The sequence below is a fragment of the Dendrobates tinctorius genome, unplaced genomic scaffold, assembly GCF_039654945.1.
Source record: "Dendrobates tinctorius isolate UK_male_01 unplaced genomic scaffold, ASM3965494v1 ptg000116l, whole genome shotgun sequence".
NCBI classification, from domain to species: Eukaryota; Metazoa; Chordata; class Amphibia; order Anura; family Dendrobatidae; genus Dendrobates; species Dendrobates tinctorius.
Genome location: NW_027361784.1, coordinates 27,313,220 through 27,329,456, shown reverse-complemented (window position 1 = coordinate 27,329,456; position 16,237 = coordinate 27,313,220). Strand labels below are relative to the sequence as shown.

The 16,237-nt window shown below is 45.4% G+C and overlaps 1 protein-coding gene across 1 annotated transcript; it reads right to left on the bottom strand.

Moving 5' to 3' along the window:
* Positions 1-697: 697 nt before the first annotated feature.
* On the bottom strand, positions 698-12,510 carry RNF139 (ring finger protein 139). The gene is made up of 2 exons (XM_073590302.1): positions 12,117-12,510; positions 698-3,334 (listed from the first exon to the last, which is right to left on the bottom strand). The coding sequence occupies exons 1-2, from the start codon at positions 12,280-12,282 to the stop codon at positions 1,557-1,559; spliced, it is 1,944 nt and encodes a 647-aa protein (XP_073446403.1). The 5' UTR covers positions 12,283-12,510; the 3' UTR covers positions 698-1,556.
* Positions 12,511-16,237: the final 3,727 nt, after the last annotated feature.

Below are 16,237 nucleotides of genomic sequence, written 5' to 3'. Positions count from 1 at the left end.
CTTGTGCGCACAACTGTATTTTCAGTCCGAGTGCTATCCGTGGGAAAAAAAAAAAAAAATCAGATCGCACTTGGACCAATGTTATTCAATGAGGCCGTGCAGATGAACGATGTTTTTCACTAACTGAATCTACATGGGTGGGAAAAAAAATAGCAACGTGCATGATTTTCCTCCAAATGTCGGATGAGCCTTACCTATTAGTCTATGGGTGCGAGGAAAAAAAAAAAAGCATCAAACAGAGCCGCAGTGTAGTATCAGATTTTTACAGATACGGTTTGCTATGCTACAGAATTCCAATGTATCGGACAAGTGGGGGACAAAAACCATTTACTGATGTGTGACCGTACCCCCAAGCAGACATTTTAACCCCTTAGGCTGTGTTCACACACAGCGTTTTTTTTCGCTGTTTTTCCCGCGGATTTGCCCAAAAATCCGTGGGAAAAACGCGAAAAAGCTTTCCATTCATTTCTATGCATTTTGCACTTTTTGTGCACATTGATGCATTTTTTACCGCGAAAAAAAAGCATCGCGGTAAAAAACGCAGCATGCTCATTAATTTCACGTTTTTTTCCGCGTTTCTGGCTTTTTCCATGTGTCTAGAAACCGCGCGGTGAAAACGTGCAGTTTCTGGGAAGGGAGTCCTGTTTTTCAGCAGAAAATTTCTGCTATGTGTGCACTTAGCCTTAAGAACACAGACTTGTTTTTTCACTGCCATTTTCCCTCCCCTTCCACAAGCAAAAACTTTATGGAGCTTATTTTCTTTACAGCTTTGACCACGATAGTTTTAGATTTTGATACCGCTCTGACCTTTTTGACCGTGTCAGCACCAAATGTTTGTTTTAATATTTTTTGAAAGGTGAGGAGCAATGCAAACTTTTATATTTAATTTCACTTTAATTTTTTTTAGCCCCCTAAGAGACTTGTATAAACTGCAATACCACTGTAAATAGTATAAATAATGTCCCGTGCCAATAGGGTTGTTTCAGATCAATGGGACCGTTGCAGAACCTTCCGTAACAAAATCCTACCCCCTTGTGAATTGTGTTTTTTTTCCCCTTTTAGGAGTTTTCTAAAAAAAAAAAAAAATGCATAACCAATAACTAGGTGATGTAAAATTACCAACCTCCTCTGCCACAATAAGGTGCAGCTCGGTCAGCTTTTCCACATCGCTTATCTGATACTTGCATTTTCTGTACTGCCATGGAAGCAATCTTCTAATACGATCTGTGCATGTGCAACACCATAAAAACTCCAACGTGGCTGTCAAAGAAGCAATGGATGCAAAATCATTTTTTTATTTCATGTACAAGAATGTACACATTTTAATTAGGTCACAAAAGAGACCATGAGATATTTACAGTAGCACTTAGAGACACTTATCTGTTCACACCGTCACAATTCTGATTGTGCTTCCAGAATAACACAACTAAAAGAGGTTTCACAATCTTATTTCCACCTTTCAATGTCTTATTAGTAGAGACACACAACAGCAGAGGAGAGAAAAATAAAACAATAAATTACGCTTATTCCCTCAGATTATCCGGCTCGTGAGCAAACTATTCGGCGGGGATAGAATTGTGCCGATCGGCCGCCCACTCTTCCTCCTCCTCGTCTGCCGCGCTCTCATCGTCACTAAGATTGTGGCCATCCAGCTCCCGCTCCGGTTCCCCGTCGGCAAGATCTTGCACCGCTTCTTCATTTGGCACGACCAGTCCATTGTTGTTGGTAAATGACGCAGTTTCTTTTGCATCGTCCTCGATGTAGACTTTTTGATGGCACATTGGACACGTATCTTGGATGTACAACCACTTTCGAAGGCAAAGTGCGTGAAAGTAATGGTGGCAAGGCGTCACCCGGGCTGACGTGCGGAACTCCTGGTAGCAGATTGCGCATACGTCGTCGATCTCACTGCTCTCGGACACTTGGATTTCTGGAAGTGAGTTGATCTTTTTGACGGCTGTCCTACGGTTGATAAACGTCTTCCACCCATTCTTGGCTTGTAAGTAGATATTGAAGTACGCGTGAAGACACATCATGCACGCTCGAATCTTGCTTCCTGACTCAAACATCATGGTGTAGGCTCCGTTGCCAAACATGATGACGCCAAATATGAACTCTATGATGCTGCCGGTAGAGCGGACATAGTACACGTAGTCGTCCAGCTTCTCCCACACTACACTGTAGTGGCCGTCGATCATAAATAACGTGTACACGGTCAAGGAAACGATGACTTTGAGACAAAGTTCAATGCAGAAAGCCGTGACGGCAAATAACCAGGTGTTCAGGGCGTAGTAGTGCCACAAAACGCAACTAAGGAGGATTGGAAGCACAAAGAGGAATGCCGAGACCAATAGCACTGGGAAATGCCTACGAAACGAGGACACGTGAGAGGCACTGAGTGACATTAATACCGGGTCAGTCATTCCGTGGATAAAATGTAAAATTGCTGTCAACAGAAGGCACATGTTCCGACAAAGGCGGATAAGTCTCTCTTCGGGCTTTAGTCCGCTCAAGCCAGTCTGTAGGGCTAAAATAAAGAACAGGACGGGAGCGACAAAGCCAAGACGTTTGTCTTCTTCTTCAGTGGAGCCGATGAAGGAAAGTATCCCAAGTCCGAGGTAATGTGCTATGGAAGAGATCACAGCGCTCATCCCCAAGACTGTTATTGTGGAGTCGCAGCCGCTGATTATAAGGTGGCAGACCAGTTCCCAGAAGTCGTCCCACTGTATAAAGTAGGAGGCTTCTCCAGCTTCAGCATCCATAACTCTTAGCATGTAGACCATGAAAACAGCCCGGGTGGCCAGTCTAGTCAACCAAAATACTCTCATCACGTCAGGGAAATGGATTTTTTTCCAGGCGTCCTCCAACATGACCTGCAGTCCGTAAACCTGATACATGTGCTTCAGCAGGAGGAAGGTGTATTTTGTGGAGTAGTAGAACCATTTGAAGCGAAGGGATAGGCAGATTGTAGTGTAGATGGCGAGTACGAGGCCAGACGTGATAACCAACATTTTCTGCACCTCTGCTGGAACGTCAATGATGGCGCCGATGGCAGGGACGAGCATATTCATAATGATGAGATTGGAGCATGTACACTGGATCTCAAGAAAAGTGATGAATCCAAAGCCGAAGACGAGCTGGGAGCCAATCAGTGGCATCCAGAGGGAAGAACTGATGGGAGGAAGGTCGACCAGTCCGTAAGGGGAATTCAAGTCCAGAGTGTAGTAGTTGATCAACACTGAAGTTACAGCAGACAGAAGGGCAATGCTGATGGCGTAAAACTTGAAGAGCGCTCTCCGGGACAACACTAGCACTACAGCAGATGCCAGGATGCCTGAGGAAAGACAAAAAAGACAAAGGAACACAGAGGTTATCATATAGCGGTCGGGTGAACATTTTAATAAAAACAAAACATATTAAGACAATGGTTTGTAATTCCATAAAAAAAGATTTGAGCTGAACAATTTCACCTAAATGGCAAAACGGCACTTATTTGGGGAAGTTAAAAATCACCCTAAGCGAAGCTTCACAGCGGCCGAACAATGGCTGTAAAATATGAAATACCCAATAAACAGTGCATGCGAGTGTGTTGTTCACACTTCGTGGCATTGAGTCTTTCAGAAAGTGTTTCATTGAGTGTTTCAGAAATCAGAATGTTGTTTAGGTTTGTTTCTATTTTCAAACATGTGGGTATACAGTCCAGAAAATGAAGTATTTTTATCAGAAAATTACTGCAGTTACACATGCTTTGTTATACACACGTTTATTTCCTTTGTGTTTACTGGAACACCACAAAACAAGAAAAAACACAGAAAAAAAGGCAAATTGGACATAATTTTACACAACCTCCTAAAGAATGGGCTGAACAACATGTTGGCAGCCTCATCTTAATATTTGGTTAAACTCCCTTTGGAGTAAGTAACTGCAATCAGTCGCTTCCTAAACAACAAGCTTCTTAGGGTACGTTACACTTAAAGATGCACCAGCGATCCAGACAACGATCCGACCTTGTCAGGATCGCTGGTGCATCGCTACATGATCGCTGGTGAGCTGCCAAACAGGCAGTTGCAGCAGATAGCACACATCACTGATCCCAGTCACATCGAGATCGCTGTGTGTGACGGGGCCTTTACACCTCTCAGCTGGAATTTTGGACCTCTCTTCTTTTGTAAACTGCTCCAAGTCTCTCATATTTGAAGGCGCCTTCTCCCAACAGCAATTTTAAGATCTCTCCACAGGTCATCAATGGGATTTACATCCGGACTCATTTCTCCCACTTCAGAACTCTTCAGCGCTTTGTTTCCAACCATTTCTGGGTGATTCTTGAAGTATATTTGGGATCATTGTCCTGCTGGAAGACCCATGGCCTAGGATGCAAACCCAGCTTTCTCACACTGGGCACTACATTGCGACTCAAAATCCTTTAGTAATCTACAGATTTCATGATGTCTTGCACACAGTCAAGGCACCCAGTGCCAGAGTCAGCAAAACAACCCCAAAACATCTTTTAATCTCCACCATATTTGACTATAGGTACTGTGTTCTTTTCTTTGTAGAGTGCACTCTGTTTTCGGTAAACATAATGATGTGCTTTATGAAAAAGCTCTATCTTGGTCTCATCTGTCCACAAAATGCTTTCCCAGAAGGATTTTGGCTTACTCAGGTACATTTTGGTAAACTGCAGTCAGGCTTTTTTATGTCTGTGTCAGCAGTGGGATCCTTCTGGGTCTCCTGCAATAGCATTTCATTCAAATGTGGACAGATAGTTTCCGCTGACACTGATGCATCCTGAGCCTGCAGGACATCTTGAATTTCTTTGGAACTTGATTGAGGCTGCTTATCCACCATCCGGATTATCCTGCATTGTAACCTTTCATCAATTTTTCTCTGCCGTCCACGTCCAGGGAGATTAGTTACAGTGCCATGGGTTGTAAACTTCTTGATTATGTTGCTCACTGTGGACAAAGGAACATCAAGATCTCTGGAGATGGACTTCTAACCTTGATATTGTTGATATTTTTCAACAGACAGTTCTCTTCTCCTCTTTCTGTTCTCCATGCTTCGTGTGGCGCAGACACAATGCAAAAACTGAGTCAAGTTCTCCCCCTTTTATCTGGTTACAGGTAGGATTTTTTATATTGCACACACCTGTTACTTGCCACAGGCGAGTTTGAAAGAGCATCACATGCTTGAAACAAAGTTGATTACCCACAATTTTGCAAAGGTGCCAACAATTTTGTCCGGCTCAATGTTTTGTGTGAAATTATTTCCATTTTGCCTTTTTTTTGCGTTGTTCCAATACACACAAAGGAAATAAACACGTGTATAACAAAACATGTGTAATAGCAATAATTTTCTGGAAAAAATACTTCATTTTCTAGAACAATTAGAGAGGGTGCCAACACTTTCAGCCATGGCTGCATGCTTCATTGTAGGATAGGTTCAAAACAGCAAATGAAAAATCGTTCAGACTTTCATCCGGACTAGTAGGATGATTTTTCTTACAAGTCATCCTTGTCTGTCTAACAAATTAATAATTCTACATGACCTTTCGTTTTTCCCGCGTTCATTATAAATGGTTACCTTTTGGTTTCTGTTTACATCACTGATTTTTTGCAGTGGTCATGTACAGACTGTCTGCAGCAGTCACGTCAGTGGATAGGACACATCATAGCTGCTGTGATGTAAGTAGGAACCAGTGACAGGCGAAGCCTCGTCAGCACTGGAGTTTCTGGCATTAAAGTTGAACAAGGGCTGCTCTGTAACCATTACCATTTTTTTTCCCCGTTTTTATCTCTTTGCTCAATCCCTTTAAATAAAAGTCCACGTGAAGCGAAGTCCCACAAGTCACAGGTGTAATCACTGACAAATTAGAAAGCCATTCTCCGCTGTGTGGGTCTGTAACTGTGAAGGTCCGTTTACTTGGCATGAAACGCATCTTAATTGATATCAGCCATGTTTTCAGCATAATAAAAGGGGGAAGAATCACAAAACAAATACAGAGGCGGGGGGAGGGGAATGCAGATATTGGAAATTTGTATAAAGAGAGGACGCTAATAAATGGAGTATTCTGGGAGACAGACTGCCATAAGGGGAGGCCTCCATTCTGCCAATGGCTTCCCTCAGCAGGAGTTGGGGGAGGAAGGCTGAATGTTCCTGCATGTCATAAAACGGGATATTGGGGATTACAGTACAGGTAATTATTAACAAACAAGCTCAGGTTCAAGAAAGTTCAGTTTACAAAGGTGACGAGATCTTATCGGGAAGGTGAAAAGCTCAAAACATGTCCTGTGTCAAAGTGTGAAGGACGAAGAGATACAGAGATCGATCATAGCGACAGGTTACAGGAGAAAGTCATTATCTCCTATTAGGAGCCATGTCCGGCAGGGTGCGTGTAACTCACAGAAGCAAGGGGAAGAGGAACGGCCAAGGATCAGACAAATATGGCCAGATCTACCGTAGCGCCAAAAATGGTTGTGAAAGAGGTTTATCTCAACGGCTTCACTTAGAGGTTATCCGGGAACACGTTTTTTTTTACTATTGGCTAAAAACTAACAGGCAGACACGTGTGTTGCCACATCCTGCTTTTTTCGGAGGCTTGGGCACTGCTGCCCCTTATCTGCTGAATTAATTCTTGAATTTTTGGAGGATTTTTAGTCCTCCGTTTGTGGCTTTGCTATTAAGTTAAGTCAGGCGATTGCTAATAGAAGCAACTGCCTGCCTGGTTCCACCCGGCGCCAACTCAAAGCTGGCACTGACCGCTCCTGTCAGTAATTTGGTTGTTCCACATTAACAGAGCAGCTCTTCTTTCGGGCTGCGCTGTCAACAGGGCTTAACTACTCGCGTCATGCGAACTGACTGCCGGCTCTGTGCAGTTAGTCAGCAGGGAGCTGGCTGTCAATCAGCATGACGTCAGCAGTCACACCCAGTCAACAGGACAGGGCGTAAAAGAAGCCTCTGCTGTAAACATGACGTCAGAAGCAGTAGATTCGCTGGAAGGAGCGGTCTGTGTAGGCAGAGGGATCGGTGCCAGGCACATCAGGCAGGTAGTTAGCAGCCACCGTCCTGTTACCTCTTAGGCCCATAGTTAAAAATAAAAAAAAATTAAATAATCCTGGATAACCCCTTTAGGAAAGAGAATATAATGCAGTATATTTGTGTTACATTGGCCGTGCCTTCACACCAGATGTAGTTATAATGGGACAGAATGACGCTCCCCTCCTGAATGTTGTATATAATCTGTGATCCCACAGGGAAGACACGCGGCAAGGTCACAGCACACATCCTAATAATAATGCCCAGGCTGATTGGTCGGGAACATGGCATCTGTCCAACTGCATCTGGGCGAGACATTAGATGGGGAAGATTAGTCATCTGTTGGGTCACAAGACGCGTCCTGGGGTGATGCCCGCAGTATATATATGTCAGCATCTGTAGGGAAGAGAGACATGGGAGAACTCCAAAAGACGACCTGCAGCTTTACTAGTGATACTGCACTAAACGTACAAGGGGCAACATGGGCTGAAACCCCCAACGAGGCCGCCATGGAAAGCAGAGAAAAATAAAACTGCAACCAGAGACCTGGAGCACAAGATACAGGAATGGTGGCTACTGCCTGACTGCATCAAATACAAATCACTATGTCGCATCATCCTGTAGGTAACACCTGCCCTCCATACAGACTCCCCACATCCTAGTTATGGCCCCCCCAACAAGCAGGAGCCTTTCCAGCTTCCGTGTATTGTATAAATAGTCATTAGTGTCAATGGTTGCCATGAAATACATTATTCCTGGAGCTTTGTTCACTGCAGGTCAAGAAAGCTGCAACGACTCTGATTTTAAACAGAACCTGTCACCAAGTTTATACCCCAAACCAGCTTAAAACGAAAAAAAAAAAAATGTTGTTAAAAATACAAGGTAATAGATGCTTGTTGTAAGAGAATGGTCAGCTATAATATACTGAGCTGAAATGATGAATAAGGCAGCCATCTTGTAAAAGTTAGAAACCAACAAATTCAACTTTTACAATAGAACTAAAAGATGTACTTTGGAAAAATGGAATGGAGGATGTAAAATGAGATCATGTCTACTAGCAAACTTAGGAGACGTGCATGAAGGAAAATTGGATCAATAGGGGAATAGGGTTAACAAATATATGGTCAATATGTGTATACGTGATAGTGTTGGTAGAGAACTGAATCACTAAAATGTCAAATGTATGAATTTATGGATATAGTCTGGAAGCAGTGATAAGATTGAGGACAGTAGCTATAAATAATAACTTATGGGTTCTAGTGTTGTTCGGGGAAACGTTAATTAATGTTGTCATATGTCATTATATTCTTAGTTTTAAAACTCGTTTCTCTGCAATATGATGTAACCGTATACACCCTTTGCTGCAAGGTGCAGCTTTCTTTGTTCGCATTATGTATAAAAAGCCCCTGTCACTATTGCTCGGGGCCATTCCACCGTCATTATGTCACTGTGCCACACCATGGCCATCGCCAGACTTCTCAGCGACTCTTCACCCATCTGGATCCCTGTTTTGTGCCCGCATGCTTCAGCTCTACTGACTCTCTGTACCTGTTCTGCTGTGTATCTCTCAATAAACTTCAACCTCAGCTTGATAAGAGGATTGCCTACATCTTTTTCCCGGCTCTTCCAGCCCTCAGTAAGGACTTTTTCTTACACTTGTATGGCCCCAAGGTGCTGCTCCGACTCCGAGAAATCCTTTAAGGCCGTGGTCACACTTGCGAGAAACTCACAAGTCTCGCGTCTCAATACCTGACACTGTGGACGGCACTCGGGACTGGAGTGTGCGTCTGCATGTATTTCTATGAAGCTGAGCGCTCCGGTCCAAGTGCTGGGTATTGAGACGCAAGACTCGTGCAAGTTTCTCACAAGTGTGACCAACCCCGGCCTTAAACTGCAAATATTACTGGAAGTGCATAAGGGGGGCAAATAAGTCACCTTCACTGAAAGCCGCCTCTGTTACTTATACACTCCAATAGAGATTGACGACAGCATTTAAAGGGTTAAACTACCAGCACTGGACGAAACTCTGCTGCCTACAGTTGCAGCTGTGTATTACATCCAAACTTCAGCTGCGATCTTCTGACTACAGTGGACAGTACCCACGACATCATCATGACAGATACCTTGATACCCGTGATCTGATGTCCTAGTCAAGGGAAATCCCATGTTTTACTTAATATGTAAATGAGCTGTTAAGATCTATGGGCCGGACATAGTTCTCCACGAGAATCTGACTCCACAGCTTATTTTAAATTTAAGAAATCGTTACTGGTGTGAGGCATGTAATGACTGACAGTCTGGTCTGCTAGTCTCACAGCAGAGCTGTGCGCGAGTATAACAGTATAGCAGAGCTTAGCTTCATCTCATTACAAACATACCTGCAGTTGCACTCTGTAGCTCAGCGCTTCAGACACCAAGTATGGGGGAAAAGGACTGTATAGCAGAGATGACAACTGCACATGTGCTTGTACAGAGACAAAGTTTAACTCTGCTGTACTGTGATGGTTATAATCAGGCACAGCTCTGCAGCACAGCTACCAGCACTTTGTAAGGACAAACACTGCTGCAAATGTTTGTAATGAGAAAGTTCACTACTGCTGTTCTGCATCAGATCTCACTGAAGAGCCCTGTGTGATCAGGAGAGCAGACTCAGTCGTTGCATATCTCACACTGCTAATGCCCTCTGTCATAAAATAAGCCCTGAAGGCAGATTCTCCGAGAGATCTATGTTCAACCCAGAGATCTTAACAGCTTATTTACATATTAAGAAAATTGTGGATTTCTCTGGAATAAGACATCAAATTGCAGATATTAAGGTATCATTTTATTCAGTCTCCTGTGACCTACATGCCCATATAGACAACTAAGGAGGGTTGACCCTACCGACACATTCCCTATAAAGTCAAAGGGATTAGTGACCATGTGACTAAATTGATGACTAGTGATGAGCGAGTATACTCGTTGCTCGGGTGTCCTCCGAGTATTTTGGCGTGCTCGGAGATTTAGTTTTCGTCGCCTCTGCTGCATGACTTGCGACTGCTAGACAGCTTGAATACATGTGAGGAATGCCTGTTTGTTAGCGAATTCCCACATGTATTCAGCCTGTCTACAAGTCGCGAATCATGCAGCTGAGGCAACGAAAACTAAATCTCCGAGCGCGCCAAAATAATCGGAGGACACCCGAGCAACGAGTATACTCGCTCATCACTATTGATGACCCATGATTGCAGTGTAGCCAACCTTCACTCCACACTGGCATTAAAGGTGTATTCCCCATGTCCAAGATCCTATCCCAACATGGAGTAGGGGTAATAATATTAGCAAATAATGCCAGTTAGAAATGTAGTATAGTTCTTCGGATTTGCTATGTCGTTTACGCCATGTGCATAGCATTGCAGTAGCTTAGGTATCCATGGTTATGACCACTAACAACTGTGTCACTATATGATTGCAACCATGGATACCCAAGCTACTGAAATGCCCTGCAACATGCTAACCAGGAGAACTATACTATAGTTCTAACTGGAGATATTTGCTAATATTATTACACCTACAACATACTGGGGTAGGAATGTAGATGTAAAAAGCTCCTTAACCCCATTTGCACCATATACCCCAGCTGAGGGGAGACATTGTCACGAGATGATAGCAACTTTGCATGATCTCTGTAGGCGAAGTGTGACCAATCAGGACCAGGAAGCACCGTCATATTGGTTGTCACTGTCTTTAAAGGTGCCAGTGATGACAGCACTCCCTGCTGTCCCTGAGTTCTGTACACAGTGGCCAGCACACAGCCCCCCAGTCACACAGCAGTGCACCCCCCAATACAATGGGCAGGCGGCCATATTGGCTGTCACCTTCCTACAACGTGCCAGTGATGGCGGCCCTCCCCACTATCCCCGACTTCAGTACAGAGGGCCAGCACACAGCTCTCCAGTCACACAGCAGTGCACCCCCCCGACACCATGGGCAGGCGGGCATATTTTTGGCCACAATCCTACAAGGTGCCAGTGATGGCAGCCCTCCCTGCTGTCCTTGACTTCTGTACACAGCAGCCAGTACACAGCCCCCCAGTAGTGCACCCCCCAGGTACCATGAGCAGGCGGCCATATTAACTGTCACCGTCCCACAAGGTGCTAGTGATAGCAGCCCTCCCTGCCTTCTGTACAGAGGGCCAGTAAACAGCCCCCCAGTAGTGCACCCCCCAGGTACCATGAGCAGGCGGCCATATTAACTGTCACCGTCCCACAAGGTGCTAGTGATAGCAGCCCTCCCTGCCTTCTGTACAGAGGGCCAGTAAACAGCCCCCCAGTCACCCAGCAGTGCCCCCCCCCCAAGTCACCCAGCAGTGCTCCCACCCCCCAAGTCACCCAGCAGTGCTCCCACCCCCCAAGTCACCCAGCAGTGCTCCCACCCCCCAAGTCACCCAGCAGTGCTCCCACCCCCCAAGTCACCCAGCAGTGCTCCCACCCCCAGTCACCCAGCAGTGCTCCCCCCCCCAGTCACCCAGCAGTGCACCCCCCCCAGTCACCCAGCAGTGCTCCCCCCCCAGGTCACCCAGCAGTGCTCCCACCCCCAGTCACCCAGCAGTGCTCCCACCCCCAGTCACCCAGCAGTGCTCCCACCCCCAGTCACCCAGCAGTGCTCCCCCCCCCAGTCACCCAGCAGTGCACCCCCCCCCAGTCACCCAGCAGTGCACCCCCCCCCGTCATCCAGCAGTGCACCCCCCCAGTCACCCAGCAGTGCACCCCCCCCGTCATCCAGCAGTGCACCCCCCCCGTCACCCAGCAGTGCACCCCCCCAGTCACCCAGCAGTGCACCCCCCCAGTCACCCAGCAGTGCACCCCCCCCGTCATCCAGCAGTGCACCCCCCCCGTCACCCAGCAGTGCACCCCCCCCAGTCACCCAGCAGTGCACCCCCCCCCAGTCACCCAGCAGTGCACCCCCCCCAGTCACCCAGCAGTGCACCCCCCCGTCACCCAGCAGTGCTCCCACTCCCCAGTCACCCAGCAGTGCTCCCCCCCCCCGTCACCCAGCAGTGCACCCTCCGGCGGCCATATTGGCTGTCAGCAGACACTCACCCAGCAGTCTGAGCAGCACCTGCACCAGGAGGGCCACGATTCCGGCAGAGGAGTCGCAGGAACAGTTCAGGATGGCGTCAATGATGAATACAGGTGGAACCCGCAGGGCCACATCCAGCACGGCCCTGACCCGCTGCCCCACCACTAGTAACTGAGGCGCGGCCATTGGCTCTGTGTCTGCCGCCCCCTGCAGGAGGTTGCCGGGGGGCTGCGGGGTCTCCTCGGTGGGTGAAGAACCCCCCCGCTTCCCCGGGGCTACTTGCCGCCGTTGCCGGTGTATTCCGACACTACGCCCATGCTCCCCGCACCTGCCGACCGGCAGCTGCTGCGTCACAGCCCGCCCGCGACGCGCCCTGACGTAACAGACGTAACTCGTCCACACCGCGCATGCGCGCATCGGCAAGACTTTTTTTTTCAATGTAACTTTATTAAGGCAAACACCAGCTTTTCCTTACACGCAGCTTCATTCATACGAGGGACACACAAGGGAGCGGTTGTTTTGCGTTTTTTACACTGTTTCCAGGCATTATTTTATTTTTACAATTTTCTGCCATCGTCTTTTTCATTTCTCCAGCGACATCGCTGTACAAGGGCAACCTGTCGTTTTCAATGGCTCCATTCATGTTACAATATTATTATTATTTTTTACTTCTGTCCAATTCTTACTGGTTGATCCAGCTTCTTACACATTTTTTATTTTCAATCTTTTTGTTTTTTAGACTCACATTTATATATATTGCTCATTCACGCACCTTGACCTTTCGTCAGTTTTTGTGCTGCTTCTTCTTAGATTTGTCGCAATGTACGTTGTTATCGGTGCTTACATATCTCACTCATTTCCTTAGAATCTGTCTCCGTGGTGTGTCATTCTGTTTCAGTAATATTGAGGATTGTTAGACCATTGCAGCGGTTAGTTCCATGGATTGTGTCCTCTGTGAGACCTTTGGCATCATGGCAGACTCCTCTGGGCTTCTAAGAAATGGCCGCCGCTGGTGCCCATGCGCATCGGGACATCCCTGGTGCTTTGCTTTCTCGGCGGTGGTCTTAACGCCGCAGTGCGCATGTCTGTTGATGTCACTGGGCTTTTTACACCCGCATGCGCACTGCGACGTGACGGCAGTAGAGGAAGAGTTCAGGGGGCATGCGCCGCAATCATCAGCATCATTTTATTGTATATACAGTATATATTATATATATATATAATCAGACCGGACGTAATATCTACTAACCTTCGATAAAGCTAAATAAGCGAAACGCGCGTCGGGGCTGCAGCAGTCTGGACCTATCATGGGTAAGACTTTGAATGGGTGTTGTATTTAGTTGTGGCACTGGCACATGGACATATTTTACTAATTGCTATATTGAGTACTGTCTTTCCCAGGTCCATTTACGTCTTGACCCTACACCTACGCCCTGCCTACTTTCCTGTCTCCTCCAGTTATATGTACTGCTTCTATATGGATGTTATCTTATCCGTTTTTATTGTAATTTTTCAATATAAAATTTATATCTTTATTCATTTATTGTGGCTTATTTCTACTCCGCTTTTTCTCAGTTTTGGATGTTGTGTTTGGAGTTCTCCACTGTGTTTACAACTTTGATAATAGTTGGGGAGAGCTTGATACGCATGTGCTCTTAGCCCTGTTATTTAATTTGTGTTTTCTGATTAGGATTTTACAATATAATGTTCGAAAAACTCAAAGTGAGGTGAAATGGTGAAAAAAATGCAATTTCAACGTTTTTTTTTTTGTTTTTTTTTGGCGTTTTGGTTTTACGGTGTCCATTCTTCTGTAAAAATCACCCGGCGGCATCATACCCCAGGACAGGGCGGCGGTCACAGCAATACCAAACGTGTTGATCGCCAGAACTCAGTGTTGTTAAAAATGCCCGAAAAAGTTGTTATTGTTCCGGCTTCTTCTAAAATTCAATATTATTTATCAAAATTAAAAAAGAAGGCGATGACAGACGTGATGTAACGTGATAAATGGCTACGTGTTTCGAACACAAAGTGTCCTTTACTAAAACCTCCATGGAATTTATGCCATGGTTAACCAATTAGAACGCATTCACTCATCACATGATGCTAAACACGACTGATTAAAATTACATGCAGATGTAAAAAAGAAAAGAGAAAAGAAGATAAAAAAACAGCAATAATGCAACCAAATCTGAGAAAACTACACATGGCATAATTACAGCAGACAGCGATCAAAAAAGGAAGAAAAAAAATTTTTTTGCACATAGTGACAATGAAATCTCAATAGTGGAGCATTAGTTCCTTGCGGGCATTAAATCCCGTAGGATGGCACGATCCTAAATGAAAGATCCGGTAGGCTTCCCTGCTCATAAGCTTTCGTTAAATTGCGAATGGTACACCCAACATAATCCAGATTACATTCAGTACAAGTAAATACACCACATACTCGGAATTACAAATAATGTATTTTAAACTGTTTCTGATTTTGATGATCCCAAAAAACATCAGTAACTGCCACATGTGAACACGTCCTACATCGGGTACCCCCCACATTTGAAAAAACCTGAACAGTTTAGCCTCATAAGATGTTTCTTTGTGGGAATAAGGCTGGTTTCACACTTGCGTTTTCTTGCGCTGCATTTTTGCGCATACATGCGCATGCGTTTTTTTCCCCTATCTTTAACATGGGTGCGCATGGTCTTGCGTTTGTATGCGTTTTTCTTGCACTGCGTTTTTTTCCGGTGTGTGCCCATACTTTCCAGACGCTACATGTTGCATTTTTTTGGTCCGCCCAACCACTTTAAAAAAACGCATGCGCACGGAATGCGCAAAAAAATAACATTAAAGTCTATGGGTGCGCATACGTGCGCATGGCAATGCGCACGTATGCGTTTTTTTGCGCATGCGATCTTTGAGTCAACACTGTCTAGACACATGTTGAAACAACCCCCTACACAATCATCATGTATATAAAAGGAGGTGTCTACCTGTGCTGTACCACAACTCTACAGACAGCCTGGAGGGCAGACAGACTGCAAAAGAAGACCCCATTTTCAATTCAAGCTTCAGCGGCAAGAATGTGAGTATTATTACATCTAATGTATGCGTGTCATTTTAAATTTTATTATGTACTAATGCTTTGTATTATTTTTACATGCAGTATGTCTTCTGAATCTGAATATTCACCATCCCGGCAGGAACTGGCGCAAGCAGACCGTGAGGTGATTATTTTCGTGCGTTTGGTAAGTATATCTGCTGCTTCTCCAAATCTCTAACATTTTTTGTTCTTTTTTTCAGACATCGTCATCTTCAGCGGACGCGACTAGTGAGGCCGAACAGCAGGAGCAGCCAAGCCAAGTCCCGGCGGTGATACGGAATGTAAGTATAAAGTGATTTGTAATGTCCTTTTTTTTTCTTTTTTTTTTTATCTTCTATCTTTCCTCTTTTCTGTATCTTTTTAACTTTTTATTCACACAAAATTCGAAGAGTCTAATGAATGTTTTTTGTCTAGGTTCCACAACGGGATGAAGACGTCTACCTGGATAATGAGCACCTTATCCGCCTGGTCAAGGAGCATGCCCCGTTGTGGGACAGCCATGACTGGCTGTACAAGGACAATGTGGTGACCCGGCGGCTATGGAATGAGGTGGCCGCAGCGTTGACGGATGGCTGGGACAGCGCCCCTGCAACCTCCAAAAAGGCGTTTCATAAGTATTTCCCTGCTCTGTGATGCCGCAGTGACTATTGTCCTTGATGGTACTGTTGGGTTTCCTGCTAGATATATTCTAGCAGGAAACCCAACAGTGACATCTGGCTCAACAGTGACTGCTTTGGGTATTGTATTGCTGTATTGTGCCGCATTGACTGTTTTTACTGACGGCACTGTTGTGTCTAGTGATAGAATATATCGTGCATCATACACAATTGTTAAATGTTTTTTGTTTGTTTTTCCAACAGTGAACAAAGTCCGAACACGTTGGCGCTCGATCAAGGACCGCTTCAACAGTGATGTTTGTGCTGAGGGGCAGGTTCCCAGTGGTTCAGCGGCAAGGACCAGAACAAAATACCGGTACTATCGAGATTTGCAGTTCCTAAGACCGGTCATTGCCACCAGAGCGTAAGTATTATAATTTTTTGGGTTTTA

Excerpts from the sequence above, each read along its gene's own strand:
- RNF139 (XM_073590302.1), bottom strand. The coding sequence starts at position 12,282 with ATGGCCGCGCCTCAGTTACTAGTGGTGGGGCAGCGGGTCAGGGCCGTG. Across the intron at positions 3,335-12,116 it reads GGTGCTGCTCAGACTGCTGG|GCATCCTGGCATCTGCTGTA; the intron begins GTGAGTGTCTGC and ends GTCTTTCCTCAG.